This window comes from Brassica napus, chromosome C4, assembly GCF_020379485.1.
Source record: "Brassica napus cultivar Da-Ae chromosome C4, Da-Ae, whole genome shotgun sequence".
NCBI lineage: Eukaryota > Viridiplantae > Streptophyta > Magnoliopsida > Brassicales > Brassicaceae > Brassica > Brassica napus.
The window spans coordinates 669,847-692,711 of record NC_063447.1 but is presented as its reverse complement, the minus strand read 5'-3'; the positions used below and the strand labels follow the sequence as shown (position 1 = coordinate 692,711).

At 35.8% G+C, this 22,865-nt stretch overlaps 5 protein-coding genes across 12 annotated transcripts; all 5 read left to right on the top strand.

The window, feature by feature from the left end:
• Window positions 1-898: 898 nt before the first annotated feature.
• LOC106396141 (SWR1-complex protein 4) lies at window positions 899-4,153 on the top strand. 4 transcript variants are annotated; one of them, XM_048754375.1, is made up of 16 exons: window positions 899-1,197; window positions 1,278-1,364; window positions 1,461-1,526; window positions 1,622-1,681; window positions 1,792-1,848; window positions 1,935-2,064; window positions 2,177-2,244; window positions 2,395-2,487; window positions 2,563-2,610; window positions 2,773-2,916; window positions 2,993-3,103; window positions 3,304-3,399; window positions 3,497-3,562; window positions 3,648-3,684; window positions 3,779-3,813; window positions 3,903-4,153. In XM_048754375.1, exons 1-16 carry the CDS (start codon window positions 1,075-1,077, stop codon window positions 3,975-3,977), a joined length of 1,296 nt encoding a protein of 431 aa, XP_048610332.1. In that variant the 5' UTR covers window positions 899-1,074; the 3' UTR covers window positions 3,978-4,153. The 4 variants fall into 4 exon arrangements, with proteins under 4 accessions (XP_048610332.1, XP_013691917.1, XP_013691914.1 ...); XM_013836463.3 differs by having other exon boundaries at window positions 1,792-1,854; XM_013836460.3 differs by having other exon boundaries at window positions 1,792-1,854; window positions 3,491-3,562.
• A 2,468-nt stretch (window positions 4,154-6,621) lies between these two features.
• LOC106396139 (F-box/LRR-repeat protein At1g48400-like) lies at window positions 6,622-8,523 on the top strand. Of its 4 annotated transcripts, XM_013836458.3 has the most exons (4): window positions 6,675-6,866; window positions 6,943-7,751; window positions 7,820-7,960; window positions 8,027-8,523. In XM_013836458.3, exons 2-4 carry the CDS (start codon window positions 6,966-6,968, stop codon window positions 8,342-8,344), a joined length of 1,245 nt encoding a protein of 414 aa, XP_013691912.1. In that variant the 5' UTR covers window positions 6,675-6,866; window positions 6,943-6,965; the 3' UTR covers window positions 8,345-8,523. The 4 variants fall into 4 exon arrangements, with proteins under 4 accessions (XP_022556095.1, XP_013691910.1, XP_013691912.1 ...); XM_013836456.3 differs by having other exon boundaries at window positions 6,635-7,751; XM_022700375.2 differs by lacking the exon at window positions 6,675-6,866 and having other exon boundaries at window positions 7,464-7,704.
• Window positions 8,524-9,408: 885 nt separating this feature from the next.
• On the top strand, window positions 9,409-11,544 carry LOC106395164 (DUF724 domain-containing protein 1). The gene is made up of 3 exons (XM_048754045.1): window positions 9,409-9,933; window positions 10,074-10,496; window positions 10,530-11,544. Exons 1-3 carry the CDS (start codon window positions 9,502-9,504, stop codon window positions 11,235-11,237), a joined length of 1,563 nt encoding a protein of 520 aa, XP_048610002.1. The 5' UTR covers window positions 9,409-9,501; the 3' UTR covers window positions 11,238-11,544.
• Window positions 11,545-12,004: 460 nt separating this feature from the next.
• LOC106392414 (DUF724 domain-containing protein 6-like) lies at window positions 12,005-14,649 on the top strand. Of its 2 annotated transcripts, XR_007322420.1 has the most exons (6): window positions 12,005-12,614; window positions 12,716-12,803; window positions 12,915-13,010; window positions 13,088-13,195; window positions 13,314-14,379; window positions 14,514-14,649. XR_007322420.1 is itself a non-coding variant. In XM_048754663.1 (5 exons), exons 1-5 carry the CDS (start codon window positions 12,168-12,170, stop codon window positions 13,856-13,858), a joined length of 1,284 nt encoding a protein of 427 aa, XP_048610620.1. In that variant the 5' UTR covers window positions 12,005-12,167; the 3' UTR covers window positions 13,859-14,649. The 2 variants fall into 2 exon arrangements, 1 of the variants encoding a protein (XP_048610620.1); XM_048754663.1 differs by having other exon boundaries at window positions 13,314-14,649.
• A 2,173-nt stretch (window positions 14,650-16,822) lies between these two features.
• LOC106396257 (long chain acyl-CoA synthetase 1-like) lies at window positions 16,823-22,837 on the top strand (the record flags this gene model as incomplete). The annotated part of the gene is given in 18 exon segments (NM_001315910.1): window positions 16,823-16,964; window positions 18,895-19,043; window positions 19,136-19,199; window positions 19,293-19,382; window positions 19,450-19,506; window positions 19,605-19,653; window positions 19,744-19,820; window positions 19,926-20,060; window positions 20,347-20,514; window positions 20,753-20,863; window positions 20,956-21,110; window positions 21,200-21,275; window positions 21,361-21,478; window positions 21,559-21,804; window positions 21,898-22,037; window positions 22,148-22,330; window positions 22,438-22,557; window positions 22,641-22,837. Coding segments are annotated over 17 exon segments (1,983 nt in total). The 3' UTR covers window positions 22,689-22,837.
• Window positions 22,838-22,865: the final 28 nt, after the last annotated feature.

Below are 22,865 nucleotides of genomic sequence, written 5' to 3'. Positions count from 1 at the left end.
TTTGAATAGCATATGTCAAAGTACCTAAAATTAACATATAAATTGGTTTGGTTTGAATATTTGGATTGAGAATCAATAAGTATTGTTAGTGTTTTGAGTATACTTTAGGTATTTTAGACATGTTACTTTTGACTATTTGTATATATTTATAAGTATTTTGGATAAGTTAAAAGTATCTTATATATTTTGATGTTCTTAATATATATTAAATCTAAAAATAATTAATATATATAGGTATATAAATCAATTTCGGATATAATCGGGTATCCGAAATACTTCGGTTTGGATCGGGTTCGATTTCGGTTCTCTAAATACCAAAATTTTGAACCCATTCGGATATTTAATCAATTTCGGTTCGGGTTTGATATTACTTTTTCGGATCGGGTTCGGTTCGGTTTTTTGGATCCAGGTTTTTTGCCCAGCCCTAGTCAGTATGGTTCTTCTTACAACATGGTTTTGATGTTGGAGAGAAAAAAAAGAGTTCATCTTCACCAAGAAACATTGAGAGGAGAAGATACAATTTCTGATCTAATCCTTTCTCGTACCGGTCAATGATGGTTGGACAACCTTCTAGCTTTTTTGGTTAACCTGACCAAAATGGTCAGGAAACCTGTATATAATACTTTGTTTTCCTAATTACCAAAATTGTATATTGGAATTTGGTAAACTACAGTTTGTATATTACATGATATAATTTTTTTCAACGATATTGATGTATTAATACATTTATTAGTATTTTTATAACAAAATTATTTATAATAATTCATATTGTGCTCCGTATGTCAATATGTCTTTTGCTTGCTTACAATTTTCTTTACATCATCTGGCCCAACGTAACCTGCAAAGGCCCAGCTCGTGAAACGATGCCGTTTAAGGTCGTTACAAAGGCTAAAAAGCCTAAAGAACTCTCTAACTGACTCCAAAGGTTTAAGCATCATTTCGCGCTCGAAATCCCCAATTCCCCAATCTTCGTGGTCGAAACCCTAAATTCTGAATCGATCCCGATCGAATCGAAGACCGTAGTGTTTCTGGAGTGGATGATAGCTACCCGTTAAACTCGGAACCCTAATCGGAATGGGAGGTACGGACGCGAAGGACATCCTCGGGTTGCCGAAGACTCCACTGTCTCTAACCCAGGAGAAGAAATCTCGACCCCAGAAGGAGTCTCATCGAAAACCCGATGGCATCTCTCGCGAGGTTTATGCTCTCAACAACCCATGGAATGGATTAAATAGTCTCTAAAGCTGTTAACTTTCGTCGTGTTTGTTGAATCTCAGGTTTATGCGCTTACCGGCGGCGTTGCGCCTCTTATGCCTTCAATTGATGTCACCCACTTAAAGCGACCTCCTCCACATGATGAGAAGGTTAAATTTAAGAGCTTTATCATCTTTCTTTGAGATGATTATTGTGGGTTTGATGATAGTGTTGATATGGTAAGAAGAACCCTTGTTTGTTTTTAGGTTGCTTGGCAGTGGCTTCCCGTCAAAAGCTCTGCTAGGAAAGATGATTTGCAGCTCTACCATTGGGTAAGTTCCTTCTCTGTGGAACTTTACTTATTACACAAAGGTTGAGCATTTGATTCTTTCTAATGCCATTTGTATATATATATATATCTTTACAGGTTAGAGTGGTAAATGATGTTCCACCAACAGGTGACTATTCCTTTGCCAAATATAACAAGGTATTTATTATGTTGCCTTGATGAGTCTCTATTATTACAGTCTCGTTTTGAGTTAGTTTTACTGTCCCTTTATGATTCTTATTCGCTTCTTTTTTTTGGTGAAAATGCAGTCAGTTGATGTCTTGAAATACACTGACGATGAGTATGAGAACCATTTAACGGACCCTGTAAGTGTAAGCTCATGCTTTTATGTACATGGTTGCTCTGGAGTCTGGATAATGTCGACTTTGTTGATTGTGCTCCCAACTTGTAGGTGTGGACTAAGGAAGAGACAGATCAGTTGTTTGAATTGTGTGAAAGGTTTGATCTCCGTTTCACTGTGATTGCTGATCGCTTTCCATTATCCCGGACTGTAGAGGAATTGAAGGATCGTTACTATAGTGGTATGGTCTGAAACTTTATCCGTTCATTTACACCATGTCCTTCCATTGGTTTTCTCTGTTTTTATTTTATGTTACTCGGACTAAGAATTCTCTTACTTAACTTGTTTTGTAGTAACTCGGGCCCTGCTGCGTGCTAGAGCTCAGTCTCCAGCAGAGTTGGCAAACCATCCTCTTATAAAGGTCACCTTCCACTTTTATATCTCTTCTTAGCGAACTAAGAAGGACTCTTATGTTCATATATTTGTAGTTTATTTTAGCAACCTATCCTTGTCGTGTTTTATGGAGAGAACATCTCTGTAAATACTGTTTTTAATATATTGGCATAACCAGGAGCCTTATGATATGACACGCGATAGAGAGCGCAAACGTGCATTGTCAATGGTCTTGTCCCAGAGTAGACACCAGGAGAAGAAAGATGCTGAGGTTTTTCTCTTTCATTTCACTAAGCAAGTACAAAATAGTTGTTTGCTTTCTCTTACACGTCTTCCGTAACTACAGATTCTTGCTGAGGCTAAGAGAATCACAGAGATGCGTTTGGCTGCGCGTGTAAGTGTTTTCTTACAACCAGCGTGCTCACTCGTATAAACTAAATAACAATAGATGAAATTTGGTTACCATGATTGATGATACCCTTTTACCTTAGACGCATATCAGAACTCTATTCTCATCATATTGTCTATTAAACGATTGGTCTTTCTGGATGTTCAGCGTGCGGCAGAGCCTGATGTGCCTGCGAATGAGAATATCGGTAGTGTGTCTCCATCTTCCAACTCTCAACTTCCTGCAACTGCCGTGGCTCCATCAACACTAACTATGGCTGATTATGCCTCTACCCTTGCTTCTCTCCGCATGGTGAGTTTCTTGTTCTTCTCCTCCTCTTTCATTTTTCATTTGGGTTTCCATTGATCACCTTTTGTCATATTTTCAGCTTCATGTATACTTGAGAACCTATGGACTTGAACAAATGGTCCAAGCTGCAAGCTCTGCTGTTGGTCTTCGAACGATCAAGCGCGTTGAGCAGACTCTGCAAGATCTCGGGGTTTGTTTCTGCTTCTTGTTCTGTTTAGCTCTTTTTCTATTTATTTATATACCAGTTGCTAATCTTTCCCTTGGACTGAGGAATAAGATTTAACTAATGCCTTAAAGGGCACTCTCACTCAAGCTAGGTTCTGATGAGTTTATTTGATTGATTTTTTTTTCAAAATGGAGTTTTTGTTTATACAGTTTTCTATTATACAGGTTAATTTAAAGCCAAAGGTTCCTACAAAAACTGTGTGCGATGAGCATCTTGAATTACGGAAAGAAATTCTAACACTGCTGAATCTTCAGAAGCAGGTAAACTATATAATACAGAAAGCCTATCTCGCATAAATTCACAAACTTGTATCCTATTATGGGCTGGTTTTGATGTGTCACGTAATTTCAGCTACAGTATAAAGAATCAGAAGGTTCATCACACCGTGAAGGGACATATGCCGCAATGCCAGACACTCCAAAGGTCAGCATCATATCTTGAATCTCCAATTCTTACTGCAGTTTCATCTGGATATATATCTCTAATCCTCTTTGTATTTATTGATCAGGATCGTGTTTTCGCATCTGAGCCATTCAGTTTTGGAGGTACACTTCCTTAATCTTCTTTGTTTAAGAATTGTATCGACCACTTAATCATCTCACTAACTTGCAAGGTGTGTGTGTGTGTCTGTGTTCACAGCTGAAAGACCAATCAAGAAGGAACCAAAGCGGAAGGTAAATCCAGAACAGAGTCTGGTCTTTCTTTTCATATCAATTTGGAGTCTAAACCTCAATAACAAATATTGTTTTGGTGAATCCGACAGGGTCCTGGAAGACGATCAGATACTCCTTCACCAGCTCATAAGCGCCCCAGAAAATTGAAAGCATCTGATCTCTAAGTGCAATACTACTGATTCCAAATTTTCATGTCTATGTAATTTGCAATTTCTTATACAGAAGTAAATCCTCTTTTGGATTTGGGAACTTTTATGTTTTTACTTTCCCTCTAATCCAAATACTCAAGTGTCTCCAAATCACATTCACATGAAAGGAAGAGATAGTTGATCTCGTCAAATTATGATTAATCTATTAATTATATGGTACTTAGCCATAGTTGCACAGTCACATGCCGGCATGGATCAACCTTTCAGTAAAAAGAAAATTCAACAGCTATTCTATATCAACCTTCAAAAAAATTCATAATCCAATGTGTCACAACACATGATTTATTTTGATATAAAAAGTAACATATTAAGCACATGTACAGTTTGGTAGTTCAAAATGCTCGTATACCTACCTCATGCGATATAGGCATGGTCATTCCAGCGTATACAACAAATAAGGCAGCAAAAAACAATGCTATTCCAACTAAAGATCTGCACTTTCAGAAACATCAACTGTAACTAAGCGAAGGTAGAACCTGAGGTAAGTCAGCAATGGAACCATCCATCCCTTAGAGGCTGCAGATATGACCACTGTAGCTAAAACAGATATCACACATCACATAAAGCATCAGTCTCACAGGCACAAATAAAGAGACCAAGATTAAACAAGCAATGGCTAACATTTTTCACCAATTGAACGAGAGACAGCCAAGTGAGAGAGGCTAGCAACTCCGTACGGTCTGCCGAGAATAGCATAATAACAAAGAAAGAGGAAGACTTGATAACGGAAAACCGGAAAATTGTATAAAGCATTGCTATTCTGATACAACAAATTGTCTTGAAATGAAACATCATTACACTCCTTATTCTCAAACATATCCATATCTTTGAGCTTCTAAATAAATAAAGGAAACAACAAGGCACAGTAGATATTGAGAAACCAAGAGAAAGAAAAGAATCAGATGAACTGGATGTTGTTGCAATTTGATGAAACTATGGGAAGAGTTAACAAATTAGCTCGCAAGAACATGCTGTTGTCTGCGTCAATTCCAACTCTCACGGTTTCAAGACATTCCAACTTTCCCAAAAAATGTCTAAACCCCCTTCGAAAAATTCATCTTCAGCCTATGTTCAGTCCTGTAAAAGAAAAACTAAGATAATGAGATTTTAGCATTGTTGAACCATTGTTGATGATAATATTAGTAGGTCGACATTTGATCCAAGGAATTGGTGCTGGTATTATCCCAGCCAATTTGGATTTAAGCATTCTTGATGAAATCATTCAAGTAAGTAGCCAAGATTTATCTAACTCAAACGTTGATGAAATCATCCAAGTAAGTAGCCAAGATTTAAGCATTGTTGACTTTAGATTATGATTTTATAAATGAGATTTTAGATTATACAATAACAACTTTATGATTTTAGATTATGGTTTTATTTTAGATTTTAGATTATGGTTTTATTTTAGATTATGGTTTAATTTTATAGAGATTATGATTTTAGATTATGGTTTTAGATTATGAGATTTTAGCTTATGGATTCCCCGACATATGTTTTTGGCTGGGCCTAGCCTATTTATGGGTTTGTGAAGGGCTTTTACGAAAGTCCACTAATTCATGGCCCACTAAGAGCTTCCCTTTGTCGGATGTTATAAAATTGAGACATCGCTCCTCATCCGAAGCATCATGCCGGTCCACGGTTTGTCGTCTCATCTCGTACAGGGTTCACCTAGCCCCAAGCTGTGATGTTGTACAGGGTTCACCTAGCCCCAAGTTCATGAGTAGTAGATTTAAATCTAGGCAAAGGAGGCCTTTCTCTATGGTTTTTAGCTATGTTTCTGGAGTCACTCACCTGTTCTTGCCGTCTATCAGTCCATATCTTCGACAAAGTTCCATTGAGAACTCGGGACGAGCTCAGCCTCCACTGTTCCTAGACAATTATTTTTTTCGTTGAAGCAAAGGAGAGTGTGTCATCACCAGTGTTTGTGTCTGCCAACCGTTTCAAAACCCTCTCAATAGGGCTCCTCTTTGTCGGTTCATATCCCGACTTCAGTATGTTCTTCGGAACATCAGTTTCAGGATCTCAAGTGAAGCATCTTTATGGGTATCTTCACCCCTTTAACACCTCTATCACTCGTATTGTTGTAGTAATCTTCGATTATCGTTTGGCCGTCGAGTTTACTTCCGGTTGTAGTTGTTTAACCTTTTTGGATATTTAAGTTTAATATAAGAGTTTCCGTGACAAAAAGAAAAAAAAGATTATGAGATTTTAGTTTATGGTTTTAGTTTATGAGATTTTAGACTATGGTTTTTATTTTATAAATGAGATTTTAGATAATGGTTTTTTAGTTTTTGAGATTTTAGATTATGATTTAGATTATGGTTTTTTAGGTGTTTATGCAATAACAAAGTAAATTTATTTCCCAACTCAAGTCACAATCTGTCATCCTTTTTTTCTAGTTCTAGAGTATAATGATGAAATGTTCAGTATTGAAGAGAAGAGTGATCATTTTTGTCAAAAAAACAACCGAAACCAAAACGGAGATGGATCCATCCGCCAACACATTGAAAAAGGGTAATGGGCCTCTGGGTCCATATAACTCTTTGGGTTTCTTTTTGTATCTCATCAACTAATGGGCCTCTGCGTCCTCTCTCTCTCTCTCTCGTCCCCCATCTTCACGCTCAAAGCTTTTTCGATCTCCCTTATTTCCTCTGGCAATCGTTTCTTTTTTAATAATTAAGTCTAAACATTTATTATTGAAAGTTCTGTGGCCTTAATCGAAGTTCTTTTTTTTTTAGTGCGTAGGGTAGAAGAGTTATGAGGAGTTGTTGTAGTAGTAGAGATCGAATCAGCGATTTGCCGGATGAGATTCTTGGGAAAATCCTGTCATTAGTTCCGACAAAGGTAGCTGTTTCCACATCGGTTCTGTCCAAGAGATGGAGTAGGATGAATAATAATAATAATCTGCTGGCTCATGTAGACACGCTTAGCTTTGATGAGTCCATGGTTGTGTATCCCAACGAAGAAGCAGTCAGTGGTTCTTCAGATCGCTTCTTAGATTTCCTAGACAAGACATTAAGAAACTGTCTCACCAAGACGATCAAGAAGTTCTCTCTGAGTCATCGAGGAGGCAGTTTCACTAGGTCCCCTGCTATCTACGGTTGGATCTTGAGTGCATTGGAGGAGGAACAAGGTTGTTTGGAAGAGGTACACTTGGAATGCACCAGAATTGAAGTTAATTTAGAGAGAAGGTTGTTAACGAGCAACACACTTGTTAAGCTCACTCTATCCCGTGAATATTGTCTTGAAGTCGACCGTGTGTACTTCCCTGCCCTCAAATCGCTTTCTCTCTTAACCGTTGGAGGCCTTGATTATAACAACTATCGCCGCCTCATCAAAGGCTGCCCTGTCCTCGAAGAATTATTCATAACTGACATCGGTGCTGATACTCTTGATCCTTATCCTCCATGTTGCACAACCCATGTGAAAAGTGCATCCATCAAGCGACTTGTGCTCTCTGTCGATATGCCCTATGGTGGTCCTAATAACCTACACTCTTTTCACGAGTTACATGATCTAACTTATGTTAAAGCACCGTCTCTTGTCTACCTTGACTATTCTAGTCATGTCTTTATGGATTATCGCTTTCTTGATTTGGATTCGCTTCTCCAAGTTAGACTCAATCTCAAGTTATGGGACCATCACAAGCCTATATATGGTGATGTTACAAACCTAGCTGCAGGTATAAGCAACATTACAACCCTTCACTTGTCTCCTGATTCACTTGAGGTATGTATGTAACTGCTACCTACCTACCATGGATTGGTCTCTCACCTTGTATATATGCTTCATTATAGGCGTTTCATTTCTGCTGTAAATCTATGCCGGTGTTCAAAAACCTCCTTAACTTATCTATTGAGAGCAACAAGAAGAAAGGTTGGCAAGCAATGCCATTTTTGCTTAAGAGTTGTCCAAATCTACGCACTTTAGTCTTTAAGGTAATTTTTTTGATCTTCTCTCGTCTCCTTCTTGTTTATACATTCTCAAGATTGGTGTTTTTTCAGGGTCTTGTGCACAGAGTCACAGATAAATGCGGAGATGCATGCGCTTGCACTCCTTATAACAAACACAAGAAGAAGATGAAGAAGAAGAAGAGTAAGGTAATATCTTGTTTATGGACATGTCCAGTGAAAGTGCTAGAGATTGTAGAGTATGGAGGTTCTTTTCAAGAGCTGAAACAAATGAGACATTTCTTGGGAAACTTGGAATGTCTTGAAACCGTGAGAGTTGGTATTGACGCAGACAACAGCATGTTCTTGCGAGCTAATTTGTTAGCTCTCCCCATAGTTTCATCAAATTGCAACAACATCCACTTCATCTGATTCTTTTCTTTCTTGCTTTCTCAATATCTACTGCCTTGTTGTTTCCTTTATTTATTTAGAAGCTCAAAGATATGGGGATATGTTTGAGAATAAGAGTGTAATGATAGTTTCATTTCAAGACAATTTGTTGTATCAAAATACTGTAGCAATGCTTTATACAATTTCCCGGTTTTCCGTTATCAACTCTTCCTCTTTCTTTGTTATTATCCTATTCTGAGCAGACCGTACGGAGTTGCTAGCCTCTCTGTCTCACTTGCCTGTCTCTCGTTCAACAAAAAAGAAGTACAAAACCTTTGACATGCAAAAGAAGAAAAACGATGCCTTGTTCTGAGATCTGACCCATTTAGAGCCGGTCCAATCAAAATGAGGTCCCAGTTGCTGTCTGTCGAACTGGATCATGTCCCGAGGAGAATCGTAATAAACGCAGAAGAGCTTTTCCCAAACTAAACTAAATTAATTATTAGTTGAGCGATACCAAAAAGAAACCCAAAGAGTTATATGGACCCAGTCTGGGTCACCCAGAGGCCCATTACCTTTTTTCAACGTGTTGGCGGATGGATGGATCTAGGGTGGGAGTTTCGGTTTTGGTTTCGTTTTATTTCGGTTTATTCAATGCTTTTCAGTTAAAAAGTGTCTTTACTTTATACATTAGGCATAGGTCCCGTCGGGTTTAGTCCGGTTGATTCGGATTTTCGGCATTATTCTCATAAATCCCATTCAGGTTTTATTAATTTTTGGGTCAGATTCAGTTTGGTTTCTTCTGGGTTCGGTTCGGATCAGATTATAACCAATGTCTGAAATCGCATAAAAAAACCTGAATAAAAAATACTTAAAATATAAAAATTATTCAAAAATCTAATTAGAAACTTGTAATTAGCTAATTAATCCTATCCTTTCAATTTCAGGCAGCTAATTACGATTAGCAGGCCAGGTGTTGTATAAGTCGTGGGCCTCATTATTTAAAGCCCAATAGATCTTTTCCTTTTTTGGAAATTTTATCGCGCCAAAGAAAAATGAAAAATGAAAAATTTGATTTTATCTTTCCACTCACAATCTGTTGCAGACTCAGTGAATGAGCTTTTCCTCTGTTTGTAGATCTTTAGGGTTTCCTCTGTTTGATTCTTCTAAGGGTTTTTCTTTTACAAGAGCAGAGAGCAATGGGTACAGAGATGGTGAAAGGGAGTGAGGTAGAAGTGTCTTCTCAAGAGGAAGGTCTCAAAGGAGCTTACTTTAGAGCTCTTCTCGAGGAAAACACAACCATGTCAGGTCGCAAGAAGGTTTCCGTCCGCTACAAGACTTTACTAACCGACGACGGTTCGTCTCCTCTTACCGAAGCCGTCCAACAGAGTCTCCTCCGACCTGTTCCGCCTGAGGAAGAGTACATGGACGTTGTTTTGGAGGAAGGGACCGTGGTCGACGCTTACCTCAGAGATGGGTGGTGGACTGGTGTCATTATAAACAAGAAGTTAGAGGATAGTAACTTCTTGGTCTGCTTCGATTCACCGCCGGACATTATCGTGTTCGAGAAGACAAATCTCAGGGCTCATGTTGTCTGGACCGACCCCAAATGGGTCCGACCAGATCTCAAGGTACGAGGTTCTTGTTGTCTTTTTAATGTTTTGTGAGTTGAATAGTACTTAAAGGTCGAACCTTTATTGCGTTGTATGTGTCTCACTCACTTAACAAAGGTTTTGACTTTTTAATTTATCTGTGTTTGTTAACTTTGAAGGAAGTGGATAAGAAGACAATGTTTTGTCCGGGGAGAATGGTGGAAGTTAGTTCTTCAGTAGATAAAGCGGAGGATGCGTGGTTCCCGGCGATGTTGATCAAAGAGATTGAAGTGGACGGTGAAAAGAAGTTCATTGTCAAGGACTGTAACCATGAGGCAAGGCCAAACACAACTGTTGTTCCTCGCCGCGTTAGGCCCCAACCGCCTCCTCCTTCCTCGGTCGAAGAAAAGTATACTCTGATGGATCGTGTAGAGGCCTTTCATGGTTCGGTGTGGCGCAAAGGCTTGGTGAAGGAAGTTCGGACTGGAAAACGCTACAAGGTTTTTTTGGTGGCTACAAAGGAGGAACACTTTTTTAGTCAATCTGATGTTAGACCTTTGAAGGTGTGGGAAGATGAAGCTTGGCATGACGTACCAAAGGTAATACACACTCAGATGTGATCAGTTTCTTTCTCAATATATACTAAAATCATTTTCTGCTATTTAATCAATTCAGAGGTGACGTCATCTTCCTCTCATCAAACCCCAAACGTGATGATGATGAATTCTGCTGCTAATGTTGAGGAAACACCACCACCAGCGCTGCTGATGGCTTTGCCTTTTGCAAAGAGGTCACCGTACTGGAAGAGTCCTGAAGCGAAGGAGGGTTACAAAACTATGCCACAGCGCCCTCACTTCAGCCCACTGCTTGCAGCTGAAGATGTTAATCACCGTGAGTGGTCAGCGGTTGGCATGACGGTGTCCTTTTACGGTTTTCTAGAACAAGTCAAAGGTCTGAAACCCCATGATTCCTTGAGCGTTCTCTGTAGTCTCAGTGCTTCTTTTGTGGAACTAGAGGAGTACGGTTTCGACATTGGTGCACCTCAGTCTCGCATCCGCAAGATGATGTCTCTCAAAGATGAGCAAGCGAAGATAGCAGAGGAGAAACAGTGTCTTGAGAAGAAGGTTGGCGAGGACGAGAAGAGAAGCCGCAAGTTAGCTGAAGAAATGGATGTGTTGAAAGGCAAAATGCTTGAGCTGCAGAGACAAGAAGCGGTTGCAAGAGGGGAGAAAGAGGCAGCTGACAAGAGGGTTGTTGAAATGAAAGCAAGTGGGGAAAGGTTTGAGCAAAAGATGGAAGATGTGGAACTTGAGTTTCTTGAGACTGCCTCGGCTCCATGGTAAGAGGAGTCTAACGTCTGTTTTAGTAAATGCAAATATAGAGTTAACCATGTTGGCTTAGCTCTTATGGTTATGCTTACCATGTTAGTTAACCAGGAACTAGACCTTTTGTTGATCTTATCTATGTTGATGATGATGCTTAGTTTAAACTGATCTCTTCAAGAGTTAACTGATGACGTTATTGAGGTTAGGATCAATATTTTGTGACTTTTAAAATATGTTTGCTGATTTTGAGATAATCTAAAAGAGTGAAGCTAGTTTATCTTTAAATTAATTTAAAAACGTTGCTGCTAATTATTATTCTTTCCGTTCATGAAACTAAGATTTTTTTAGATTTTTTTCTTGTTCCATAAAGATAAATTTTCTATATTGTTAAGGTAATTTTTTATATTTCTAAAAAATATTAATTGAGAATATTTGAATTGATTAAATTTCATTGGTAGAAAGTTATTGGAAAGTGTATAATAAAGTAAAAAATAAATTAAATTATAAACATTTATTAAATTTTTAATAAGCGTGCATACTATAGAAAATTTATTTTCGGGAACAAAGAGACTATAGTGTTACATGATACAATTGTTAAGCTGTTGCTGGTATAGAATTTTTTTAAAATCGAATTACATAGTTTTTTTGTGTCAAGAATTATATAGTTTAAAATAGGAAATGGTGTGTTTTGTTAATATTATTCAAATATATATCATGGAGCTCGTTACTTTAAGGCCCAACCCAATAGTTAGTTTGGGTCAACAAATAATTTTAAGCGCCAAAACAATAACTCTTCCAGACAATGAAAGCATGTGAGGAACGTCTTCTTCCACTAAGCACTTCGAGAAATTTCCATTTTATTCCTTAGTCTTTAAGGTTTCATGAGAACAAGAGAGAAGTGGGTTCGTGTTTTTTCGTTTCAGTTTCATATTAACGGACTGAGAAATTATGAAAAATCTAGATAAAGAAGATGAAAAGTTCTCCATTGCCAAAGACTGTGAAGTGGAAGTCTCTTGTGAAGAAGAAGGATTCATAGGTGCTTGGTACAGAGCTATCCTGGAGGAAACTCCTACGAGATCAGGACGCAAGAAGCTCAGAGTCCGTTACACCACGCTGCTCGAAGAAGACTGTTCAACTCCTTTCACCGAAACAGTGGAAGAGAGATTCATAAGGCCGGTTCCACCTGAGGATCCGAGTGTGGTTCTTGAGGAAGGATCGGTGGTGGACGCTGATCACAACGATGGATGGTGGAAAGGTGTCATCACAAAGAAGATGGAAGATGGTAAATTCTTGGTTTACTTCGATTCTCCACCAGACATGATCCAGTTCGAGAAAAAGCAACTGAGACCTCATTTTGACTGGACCGGCTCTAAATGGGTCCGATCTCAAAACAAGGTAATCGTTTTCTTCTTTGCATGTCTAATTTCTTGGACTTTTTTTTGTTTATTGAGCCTATATTTATCTTTTGAGGATTTTTTTTTTTTTTTTTGATGCAGGTGTCTGAAGAACAATACAGCAAAGAAAATAGTCATAAAAGAAAAATGAAAAGAAAGAAAACACACAACTTAAACCTTGAGAAGACTGGTATGTCGATATATATTGGCGTGTATCCATATATTAATTGTTGTATTATGTTTGTTACCTACCCTAATCATTTATTTGAGTAACTTATACTTGAGTCTTGCAATGGTTCAGAGGCTATGATCGCTGGTACAAGTGACGATGATTATGATCAAAACCTCTCTGCTTGGATCCTTGGAGTAAAATCATCTAATGGTTCTGATAAATCGAGTAAGATACTTATCATATATATTTGAGTAGCTTATACATGAGTAAGTAACTTATACTTGAGGCTTGCGATGGTTCAGAGGCTATGGTCGCTGGTACAAGTAACAATATATTCGACGATGATTATGATCAGAGCCTCTCTGCTTGGATTCTTGGAGTAAAATCATCTAATAGTTCTGATAAATCGAGTAAGATATTTTTAAAAAATAAAATTGCTCCATTACAGTAGCTTATTAGATGTATCCTTTGAAACATTTTTTCTTTTACTTTCTCACTATGTTGCTTTTGCGTTGATCTATCTGGAAGAGTTAGCCCATGATGAAACTCGAGCAAGTGAAGATACAACAATGGTTCTGCCTTTTGCTAAACGCTCACCTATTTGGAAAGCGCTTGAATCAATGGAGGTCTTTAAAACAGCAAAGCAGAGTCCTCATTTCATCCCGTTGCTCGAGACAAGAGAAGAGTTCCGTGAAGGGTTGGCAGTGGGTGAGATGGTGAACTTTTCCAGTTTATTAGAAAGAGTGAAAAATCTGCATCCTCACACTCCCAAAAACACACTTGAAGGACTCAAAGAGTGCTTTGCCGAGCTTGAGAAGTATGGTTTCGATGTTACAACGCCTATATCACGGATCAACATGTTGTTCTCTCTCGCAAGAAAACAAGTGAATACAGAGGATATACTAAAAGGTAATGCGAAAAAGATGAAAAAGGAAGTTCGCAAAAGGCAAAAACTTGAACAAGATATGAAAGCTATTGAGTTCAAGATTCTCGAGCTTCGGAGACAAAAAGCAGACTTAAAACAGAAGAAGAAGAAGGATGGTTCAGAGATACCGCTAAGCTCTTTCATGTGAAGTTGAAGTTAGAAAAAAAAAGACTGATGAGCTCTAAAAGCTCTGTTTTGAAAATGAAAGGTAGCTAGATGTAAGTTAACAAAGACTTTTGGTTGTGGTAGATAGATTGCAAGGTTAGTTTAACTAATCCTCCTAATATAATTAGGAAAAATCATGTCACTTGTAGATATGAAGACTGCTTGTTTTGTGATGTTTTGGTAATTAGGAAATGCTAGGGGTAATTAAGTTTTTTGGTAAACAGTCCTTGTTAGGTGGTTGAATAGTGGTTTAATAAGCTATATACTATAAAATTTAGCTGCGCAGCTGCTGAAATTACAGGTTTTGCTGATTAATTTCTTTAGCAAGTAAAAGTTTCAAACTAAAAACTCAGTATTATGATCATAAATGAGTTAGTTTGAAGATGGTGATGGAGATAAGATAAGATAACAGATGTGATATCTGAAGATAACAAGAAAAAGGATGGAAGCTAGACTCTGAAGGAGTTTTATTATGGAAGTCTGAGACTCTGAGTGAATTAGAAGGTATGGAAGCCTGACTTGGAATGAATTAGAAGTTGTGTATACAGCTGGCTCTTCTTTAGATACTATTCTCTTATTGGTTACTACATGACTGAATTTAACATCAATTTATGAAATTTGGATTTGGCAAATTGCAGAAGAGCTTCAATTCGTGCAACTCAGTTGTTCATTGAGCCATACAACCGTGAGTCTGTGACACATATTAATGCGAACGGTCCTCTATTGTCCACGCGTTACATTTCATCTAATTCAACATATAAAAAAAAATCGACCTATATTTCTTTATTATTGTTGATATTAATGGTCTGCATTGAAGGTTGGAGATATTTAATGTGTTACCCTTTTTTTTTATCTTATTAGGTTTTTTTTTCTTGAAACATACTACAATCTTATTAGATTTTAGGTATTAGGTTTTGTTTTAAAGATCATTAACGTCCAAGCTCTTTAGATTAGGTTCTTAAGATTTTTTTTTTTATAAAAAAAAATAGAGAACAAATCGCGGATCACAACTTGTAGTGAGGTCCTTGAACAAACAAAAAACTTTCCAAAACTCGCGTAAGAAGAGGAAAAATTAAGTTTTTAAAATAACGTGGGATCCACTCATGTTTTAATACTTTTCTATTTTAGAACCTAGAGCCAGGGCTAAAAATGGCTTAATGTCTTACTTCTATTTGGAAATAAACGAGAGTTTCCAATTCCAAAGTACAATAATTTATTCCTACCAAAAAAAAAAGTACAATAATTTATTTCCACATGTCAATAAAATAAATGTGTGGAGGACTCATATTAGACATATAAACTATCTAAAATATTTTCTACTCGTACAGAACTAGCTAAAATATTTACTACCCGTTAGTATGTATATAGGTTTATGGGGGAAAAAACAATCTAATGTCCCTTGACTCTATTGACTATTAGCAATTTGCCGATTTCAAAACAATGGCCGCCGGTCTTATTGATTTTTTTCCTGACCTGCGCTGAAATTAAACAGTTAGTAGTTGGAACAAACAATAATTAGAAAGTGAGTTGACAAACCAAAAAGTTGAAAATTATTTCGTAATCCATTAAACAAAAAGTTGAAATTTAATCGTTTGTAATTGACCGATACATGGCATAATAATGATAAGCATACAAGTTATTATAACTAGTTCAACCCTTCATAACATATAATTTTTTTTTTCATAACATATAATTTAAAATATACTTTACTCACTTTAAATAATAAATCGGTCGCAGAAAACATTTTATAAGAATTAATATTCTTAAAAGGTTTATCTACCTATATATACCTTATACGATTTGACTTGGCTCACTTGTTTTTTTTAAATGCTAACATCCATATTAAAAGCTATCAGAAATTTCGGTGATACTTTTCAGTTGTGTTTTATTAAATATGTAGACCCGAGCAAATAAATGTGAATGCATTGATATTATGTACGAACCAAGAAAAAAAAAATCTTATAAAGCTAAAAATATCGCATGATTGATACTCTATTAACATTTTCAAAAGATAAACGACCAAAATTGTCACAATCTTTGAAATCTATAAATATAGAAAACGAAATAATACTAGACCAGTGGTTTTCTTTGTCAAGGTCCTTGCGGCTTTTAATACCGAATAGATCGATTAACTAGCGGTTTCGACTTGGTAATCGAGAATCGAGATCATGCATGGTTTGTTTTTTACAAAGTCATCATTGTATTGTATAAAACTATACCCTGCATAAGCGCCTGGATTGTAAACACGTGACGTACGGTAAATGCAATAGTATATACAAACCAACTTTAGGAAATGAACCATACGACGTTTTACTTTGAGAAAATGTCAAAAAAGCTTTCGTAACAAATCGTTTTATAATTATCATTTTTCAAAAAAAAAAAAATCGTTTTATAAAACACTGTTTTTTGCAAATTGATTCTCACGAGTATAATGCAAGTTGCACAAGTAGTAAGAGATTCTATTACTCGACGTATCCTGCACAAGTAGCAAGAGACTCAATTACTCGACGTACGTATCTTACAGTTTTTATCCATTTCCACATGATGATATGCTTTAGAAACTCATAAAGAAGTGTGTTCCTATATAGATCACACCCTCACAGATGGAGATCCTCTTCTGAGAATATGGATAGACGATAAAAAAAATAAAAGACGTAATGTCAATTAATGGAAAACAGTAGTTGAAAATTTATGGAAAAATCAACTTTCGGCAGACAACACCATAGGTATATAGGACAATAATTAATTAATGAAATCTATTGGTTGGATCAGTCAATTTTGTTTTGGTTCACTTTTTCTCTTCTTTTATTATCTACACATTTGAAATTGAAGACTGATAATAAAAACATTGAAATGAAAGATACTGGCCTCGCCTGTATTTACCAACTCCAATATTATTATATAAACCAACAACCATTTCTCAGCTCCTCAACTTATTCTACTTTCTCTCTGATCATTTCTAAAAATCATAAACAATTACATTTTTTAAAACCAAAGCTTCCAGCTGGGGAAGAACACAATCCGACCTGCCTGAACCAGCGACGTATATGTACATTACTACAGTCCTTTGTTGTACCAACTAAGCTAAGGTCGGTTGCTTAACCTTTGCTTTTCTATTAGTTATTTTTTTTGTTCTGTTTATTCCCTTTTCTATTAGTATCTCTATCTTTGTATTAGACTCTTTGAAGTAATAAATTGTTTGCCCAAAAAAAAAAGATCTCAATGTTTTTTGATGGTTTCTTTTATATTCTATTATTGAACGTTGGAAGGGGAGAGATAGACTAAAATATTTCTATGTTTACCCTGATATTAATAAAAGAAAATGGAAGATTTTAAGTGTTTTAAGTATGAAAGTTCATACATTGGTTGGAGATCGTTACAACTACATCACTTTCATACTTATTGATTTTTTTCTCTAGAGCTTCTTCATACTCATTAATTAAAGAAGATAGTGAAAAGAAGGATAAAGAGAATGAAGCCAGGTTATCCATGCTCTCCCGTTTAGGGCATGACTTAGTGAATTAGTTTAGTTATAATTTTAGTTCAAATAAATTAGTGAAACTACTCGTACTTCCTTTGAAACTAAGTGCATGTAATCTAATTATTTTTTTGTCTTAAAATATATATATATATATATATATAGTTGATACAACTCTTTATCAAATCACAAAATATAGAAACCAAATTAGTGTCAAATTTAAAGAGAGTGTTTAAGACAGCTGCATCAACTCTGGGTTTGTAGTCGGTATTGTTAGGTGGACCGAACTGGTGACATTAAATACACACTCTAACAATTATTATAATATGTGAAACTTTTATATCTGTTTTCGAACAACGATTATAATAATACAAAACTAGAGTTTGATCCGCAGGGATGTTTAGTTTTATTTAAACAAATATTAATATAAATTTTAAAACTTTATCTATATTTAATAATTGTTTAAGATGACATTTCAAAAACATAATAATTTTATAGTTTATATTGACTAATTATATTTTATTTTTGAGCTGTCGATTTTATCACTCATTTTTAGAATTTTACCCCAACATCCGCACAAATGTATTTTCATTTTTTACTGATCATAATTTTATACTCTTCAACACTTATATTGGGTTATTTTATATAAAAGTATGCATAAAATAATATATTTACATTTCAATATATGTTTATTAATATATTATATAAATGATTCTTTTTATGTGGTTTTTCAGTTATTACTAATGAATAATGAAAATTATAACTATATATCTTTAAAAAATATTGTGTTCTAAATTTAGTAAATAAATACTTAAATTGATTTAGGTGGCCTTATAGTTGTTTTATCATTTTTATTAATTAACTATTAATAATATAGCATTAATAAATCTACATCGTTTATATGTATTCCAATTATATAGAAATATCAAGGATAAAAGATGATGAAGAAATAATTTTATATAATTATTAAATTGTAGATGATTTCATTTATAGACAATATTTATTAGCTAGCTAGATTATAGGAAGTGTTTTGGACCCTATTTAATTGATTAGCTAGCGAGATTGATTTTTTAAATTAATGTTGCTTTTATTAGTTAAAGCTCAAATTAGAAATTATATTAATTAAACAGAAAAAGACATAGAATCTTAAAAAAATAGGTTAATTAATAACTCTAGTAGCATGCCATGGTAAATAAGTTGGAAAATTTAGGTATATTTTATATTTGTACTCCTCTTTTAATAGGGTAGATGCAAAATATGATAACCTCGCTCTTTTTTTTTTTTTTTTTAGAAACATATTCCTTCATTTTGTAACCAAATTATTTCCTTAGTGTTTTTTTTTTAATTCTTTTTTCACATTTTGTACCATTCATCGATTAGGGCAGTGTTATATTTTCATATTTTACGTACGCCGGTTGGATCCATCATATCGTATCTTTATGGTTCTTCTGTCTCTTTTTTTTTTTTTGAAACACTTATGGTTCTTCTGTCTATTCCATTTCTTTTACATCAAGTAAATAGCTTCTAGAATTTGTCTTCAGAGAATGAAGTCTTTCGCGGCAAAGGTGGAAGAAGGAGTCAAAGGGGAAAACGGGAAGCCGTCAGTAGGTCCGGTGTACCGGAATCTTTTGTCGGAAAAAGGGTTTCCTCCAATAGATTCTGATATCACCACTGCTTGGGACATATTCTGGTATGTCGTAAATTTATATTTTCTCATAAGATAATTAATTATCACCTTTTGTGTATAATTATTGTTAATAAATTTCTTTTGGGTTTTGTTAGTAAATCTGTGGAGAAATTCCCTGGCAACAAGATGCTTGGATGGCGTCCAATCGTAGATAAGAAGGTGATTTTTAAAAATATATACTACAACGAAATACTTGATAAAAAAGTTATGTGTACACACTGTTTTATACGTATATGTTTACGGATCAATTAGGTTGGACCGTATGTGTGGAAAACGTACAAGGAAGCATATGAAGAAGTTCTGCAGATTGGCTCTGCATTACGTGCTCTCGGAGCTGAGCCTGTAAATATATTATTAAATATATATCTAATTTATGTATTGAAATAATTTGGTTTATGCATATATGTAGGGGTGTCGAGTGGGAGTCTATGGAATTAATTGTCCTCAGTGGATCATAGCAATGGAGGTCCATCTCTCTCAATTTTTTTTTTTAAATCTCATATTTTGTATATATCAAAAGCTCTTACCCCATAAACATATATCCAACTTTGTAAAAATATTTAGGCTTGTGCAGCTCACACTCTAATCTGTGTACCTCTATATGACACATTGGGTAGGTTAAATTCTGCTTTCTTGTGGCCATACAAAATTTTGCGATTTGGTCCTAATACACGTGACTCAAACAAAAACATTTGTTCTTAAGGTTCTGGAGCCGTGGATTATATCGTTGATCACGCGGAAATCGATTTTGTATTCGTCCAAGACACCAAGATTAAAGGGGTTAGGCTTTTTGAAATAAATTTAATAATAGTTAAATATACATTTAAAAATATAGATCTATTTGAATAATAAACTTTTTGTTATTCTTATGTTATTGAAATTTAGCTTCTTGAGCCAGATTCCATATGTTCTAAACGGCTAAAAGCTATAGTTTCCTTCACTAATGTGAGCAAAGAAGATAGCATCAAGGCTTCAGAAATTGGAGTCAAAACGTACTCTTGGCTCGATTTTCTTCATATGGTTGGCCTCTCTTAATTTCTTAATAATAGTAATCTTATATCTTTTTTGTAACTGAATAGTAATAGTATATCTTTACGTTATAATTACATTATGGTCGGACCATTCTTTGAGGTATTTAATGACATGCACATGCTAAACCAAATATGACGGCATTTGTTTTTTTTTTGGGATTGTGTATAACTGTATATGCATGGAATTAAATGAGTTAGGTGCCTATTGACCAAAAAAAAAGAGTTCACAAAGTACATATTAAAATATATTTGTTGACTATTTGATCTTTGACCAGGGACGTGAGAAACCGGAAGAGATTAGTCCACCTAAACCATTTAACACATGCACCATAATGTACACAAGCGGCACGAGTGGTGACCCTAAAGGTGTGGTTTTGACTCACGAAGCGGTGGCGACTTTCGTTGTTGGGGTGGATCTCTTCATGGACCAGTTCGAAGACAAGGTAACAAAAGAATCATCTTTAACAAAAAAAAAGTTAACGCACGTACGTTTATGGTAGATTATATTCGTTTCTAAACAATGGGAGGTTATTAAACCTAAACATAAACCTAAATTAATCCCACGCCATGTGAAGAAGCTGAAATTTTATTATTTACCATTAAACGTCGTCCCTTTGCTTAATCTTTTGTTTAGTTTTGACATATTTCTTTGTTTTTTTTGTGTGGCTTGAATACAAGCAGATGACACATGAAGATGTGTATCTCTCCTTCTTGCCGCTGGCTCATATTCTTGACCGTATGAATGAGGAATACTTCTTTCGCAAAGGGGCTTCCGTTGGCTATTACCATGGAGTATGTAGTTAAATCTCTTAAGGCACACAAACATTCATCAAATTATGGAGCAAATGAATAATTGAGTATATATGTTGATGTGTTTTGTGTAGGATTTGAATGTGTTACGTGATGACATTCAAGAATTGAAACCAACTTATCTAGCTGGAGTTCCAAGAGTGTTCGAGAGAATTCACGAGGGTATTCAAAAGGCTCTTCAGGAACTTAACCCTAGAAGGAGATTTATCTTCAATGCTCTCTACAAACAGTAAGCAACTTCAACGTTACTTTCTCTGTTTTTTTATTTCTTCTCTGTTCTTTAATGATGTAGCATTACAAAACTAAATGATTATGCAGCAAGCTTTCATGGTTGAATCGTGGATACTCGCATAGCAAAGCTTCACCCATGGCTGATTTAATTGCTTTCAGAAAGGTTAAAGACAGTCCAAATATTGGTTATTTTTTTTTTGTTTTTGGTCATTACATATACTTTCCGCGGTTTTGGAATTTTATTATAGATTAGAGACAAATTGGGAGGTCGAATCCGGTTGCTAATATCTGGAGGAGCACCTCTGAGCCCTGAGATTGAAGAGTTCTTAAGAGTTACTTGTTGTTGCTTTGTCCTCCAAGGCTACGGTATATATATTACATGCCTATGCATTCTAGGTTTCTTGCATGCCAAGGAAAGTAAATGCTGATGTGGTTGTTTGGATTAGGTCTGACGGAGACGCTTGGAGGAACTGCTATGTGTATACCGGATGAGATGTGTATGTTAGGGACAGTCGGTATACCGGCGGTTTACAACGAGATAAGGCTTGAGGAGGTGGCTGAAATGGGCTACGACCCACTCGGTGAAAATCCAGCAGGCGAGATCTGTATAAGAGGAAAATGTTTATTTTCTGGATATTACAAGAACCCTAAACTTACTGATGAAGTCTTGAAAGACGGATGGTTCCATACAGGTATGTGAATGATTGAAAGAGAAACTAGAATGCTCTGGTTCTTGTTTCTTGATTGGTCTTGATGTGTGTGTTGATCTTTTTTTTATTTAACAGGAGATATAGGTGAGATTCAACCAAATGGGGTGCTCAAGATAATTGATCGTAAAAAGAATTTGATCAAACTTTCTCAAGGAGAGTACGTTGCTCTTGAGAACTTGGAAAACATCTACGGTCAAAACTCTGTTGTCCAAGATGTAAGTTTCTCAACTCTGGATCATGATTTCTTGTGAAGCAAGCAAGCGTGCCATTTTAGGGTTTCTTTATCCTCGGTTTTCATCTAGTTGATGTCTGTTTGTTTTCGTAGATATGGGTTTATGGAGACAGCTTCAAATCAATGCTTGTCGCGGTGATTGTTCCAAACCCTGAAGTCGTGAACCGGTGGGCTAAAGATCTCGGTTTAAATAAACCATTCGAAGAACTATGTTCTCTCACGGAGTTGCAAGAACACATCATTTTAGAACTGAAGTCCACGGCAGAGAAGAACAAGGTTTGTTTAAATTCTTTTGATCTTTTGTCTCCATCAAAATTCTTCCATTAAAATAAATAGATACTAACATTACTTAGTCGTGGATTTGAACAAATAAAATACTACAGCTAAAAAGGTTTGAGTACATCAAAGCAGTGAAGGTGGAGATAAAATCTTTCGACTTAGAGAGAGACTTGGTGACTGCGACGCTCAAGAATAAGAGGAACAATCTTCTCAAGTATTATCAGGTTTCCAATTATCTTTGTTTCACCTTAATTTTTGTAGACAAAATTCATAGACTAGTTCAGTCCACTAAAGTTCCATTATACAGGCACAAGTCGACGAGATGTACCGAAAATTGGCGTCAAAGAAAATCTGAAAGTATTGCCATGATGTATGTGTGTGCTGTTATTGATAGTTATGTACCAATAATTGATCGAAATGAGCCTTATGCTCTCTGTAATGTTTTATTTCTATTCTATGTTGTATATCATTTGCATAACAATTATTAGTATTTTTTTCGTTCCGTTTCTAATGTAACTCTTAGAGCAGCATT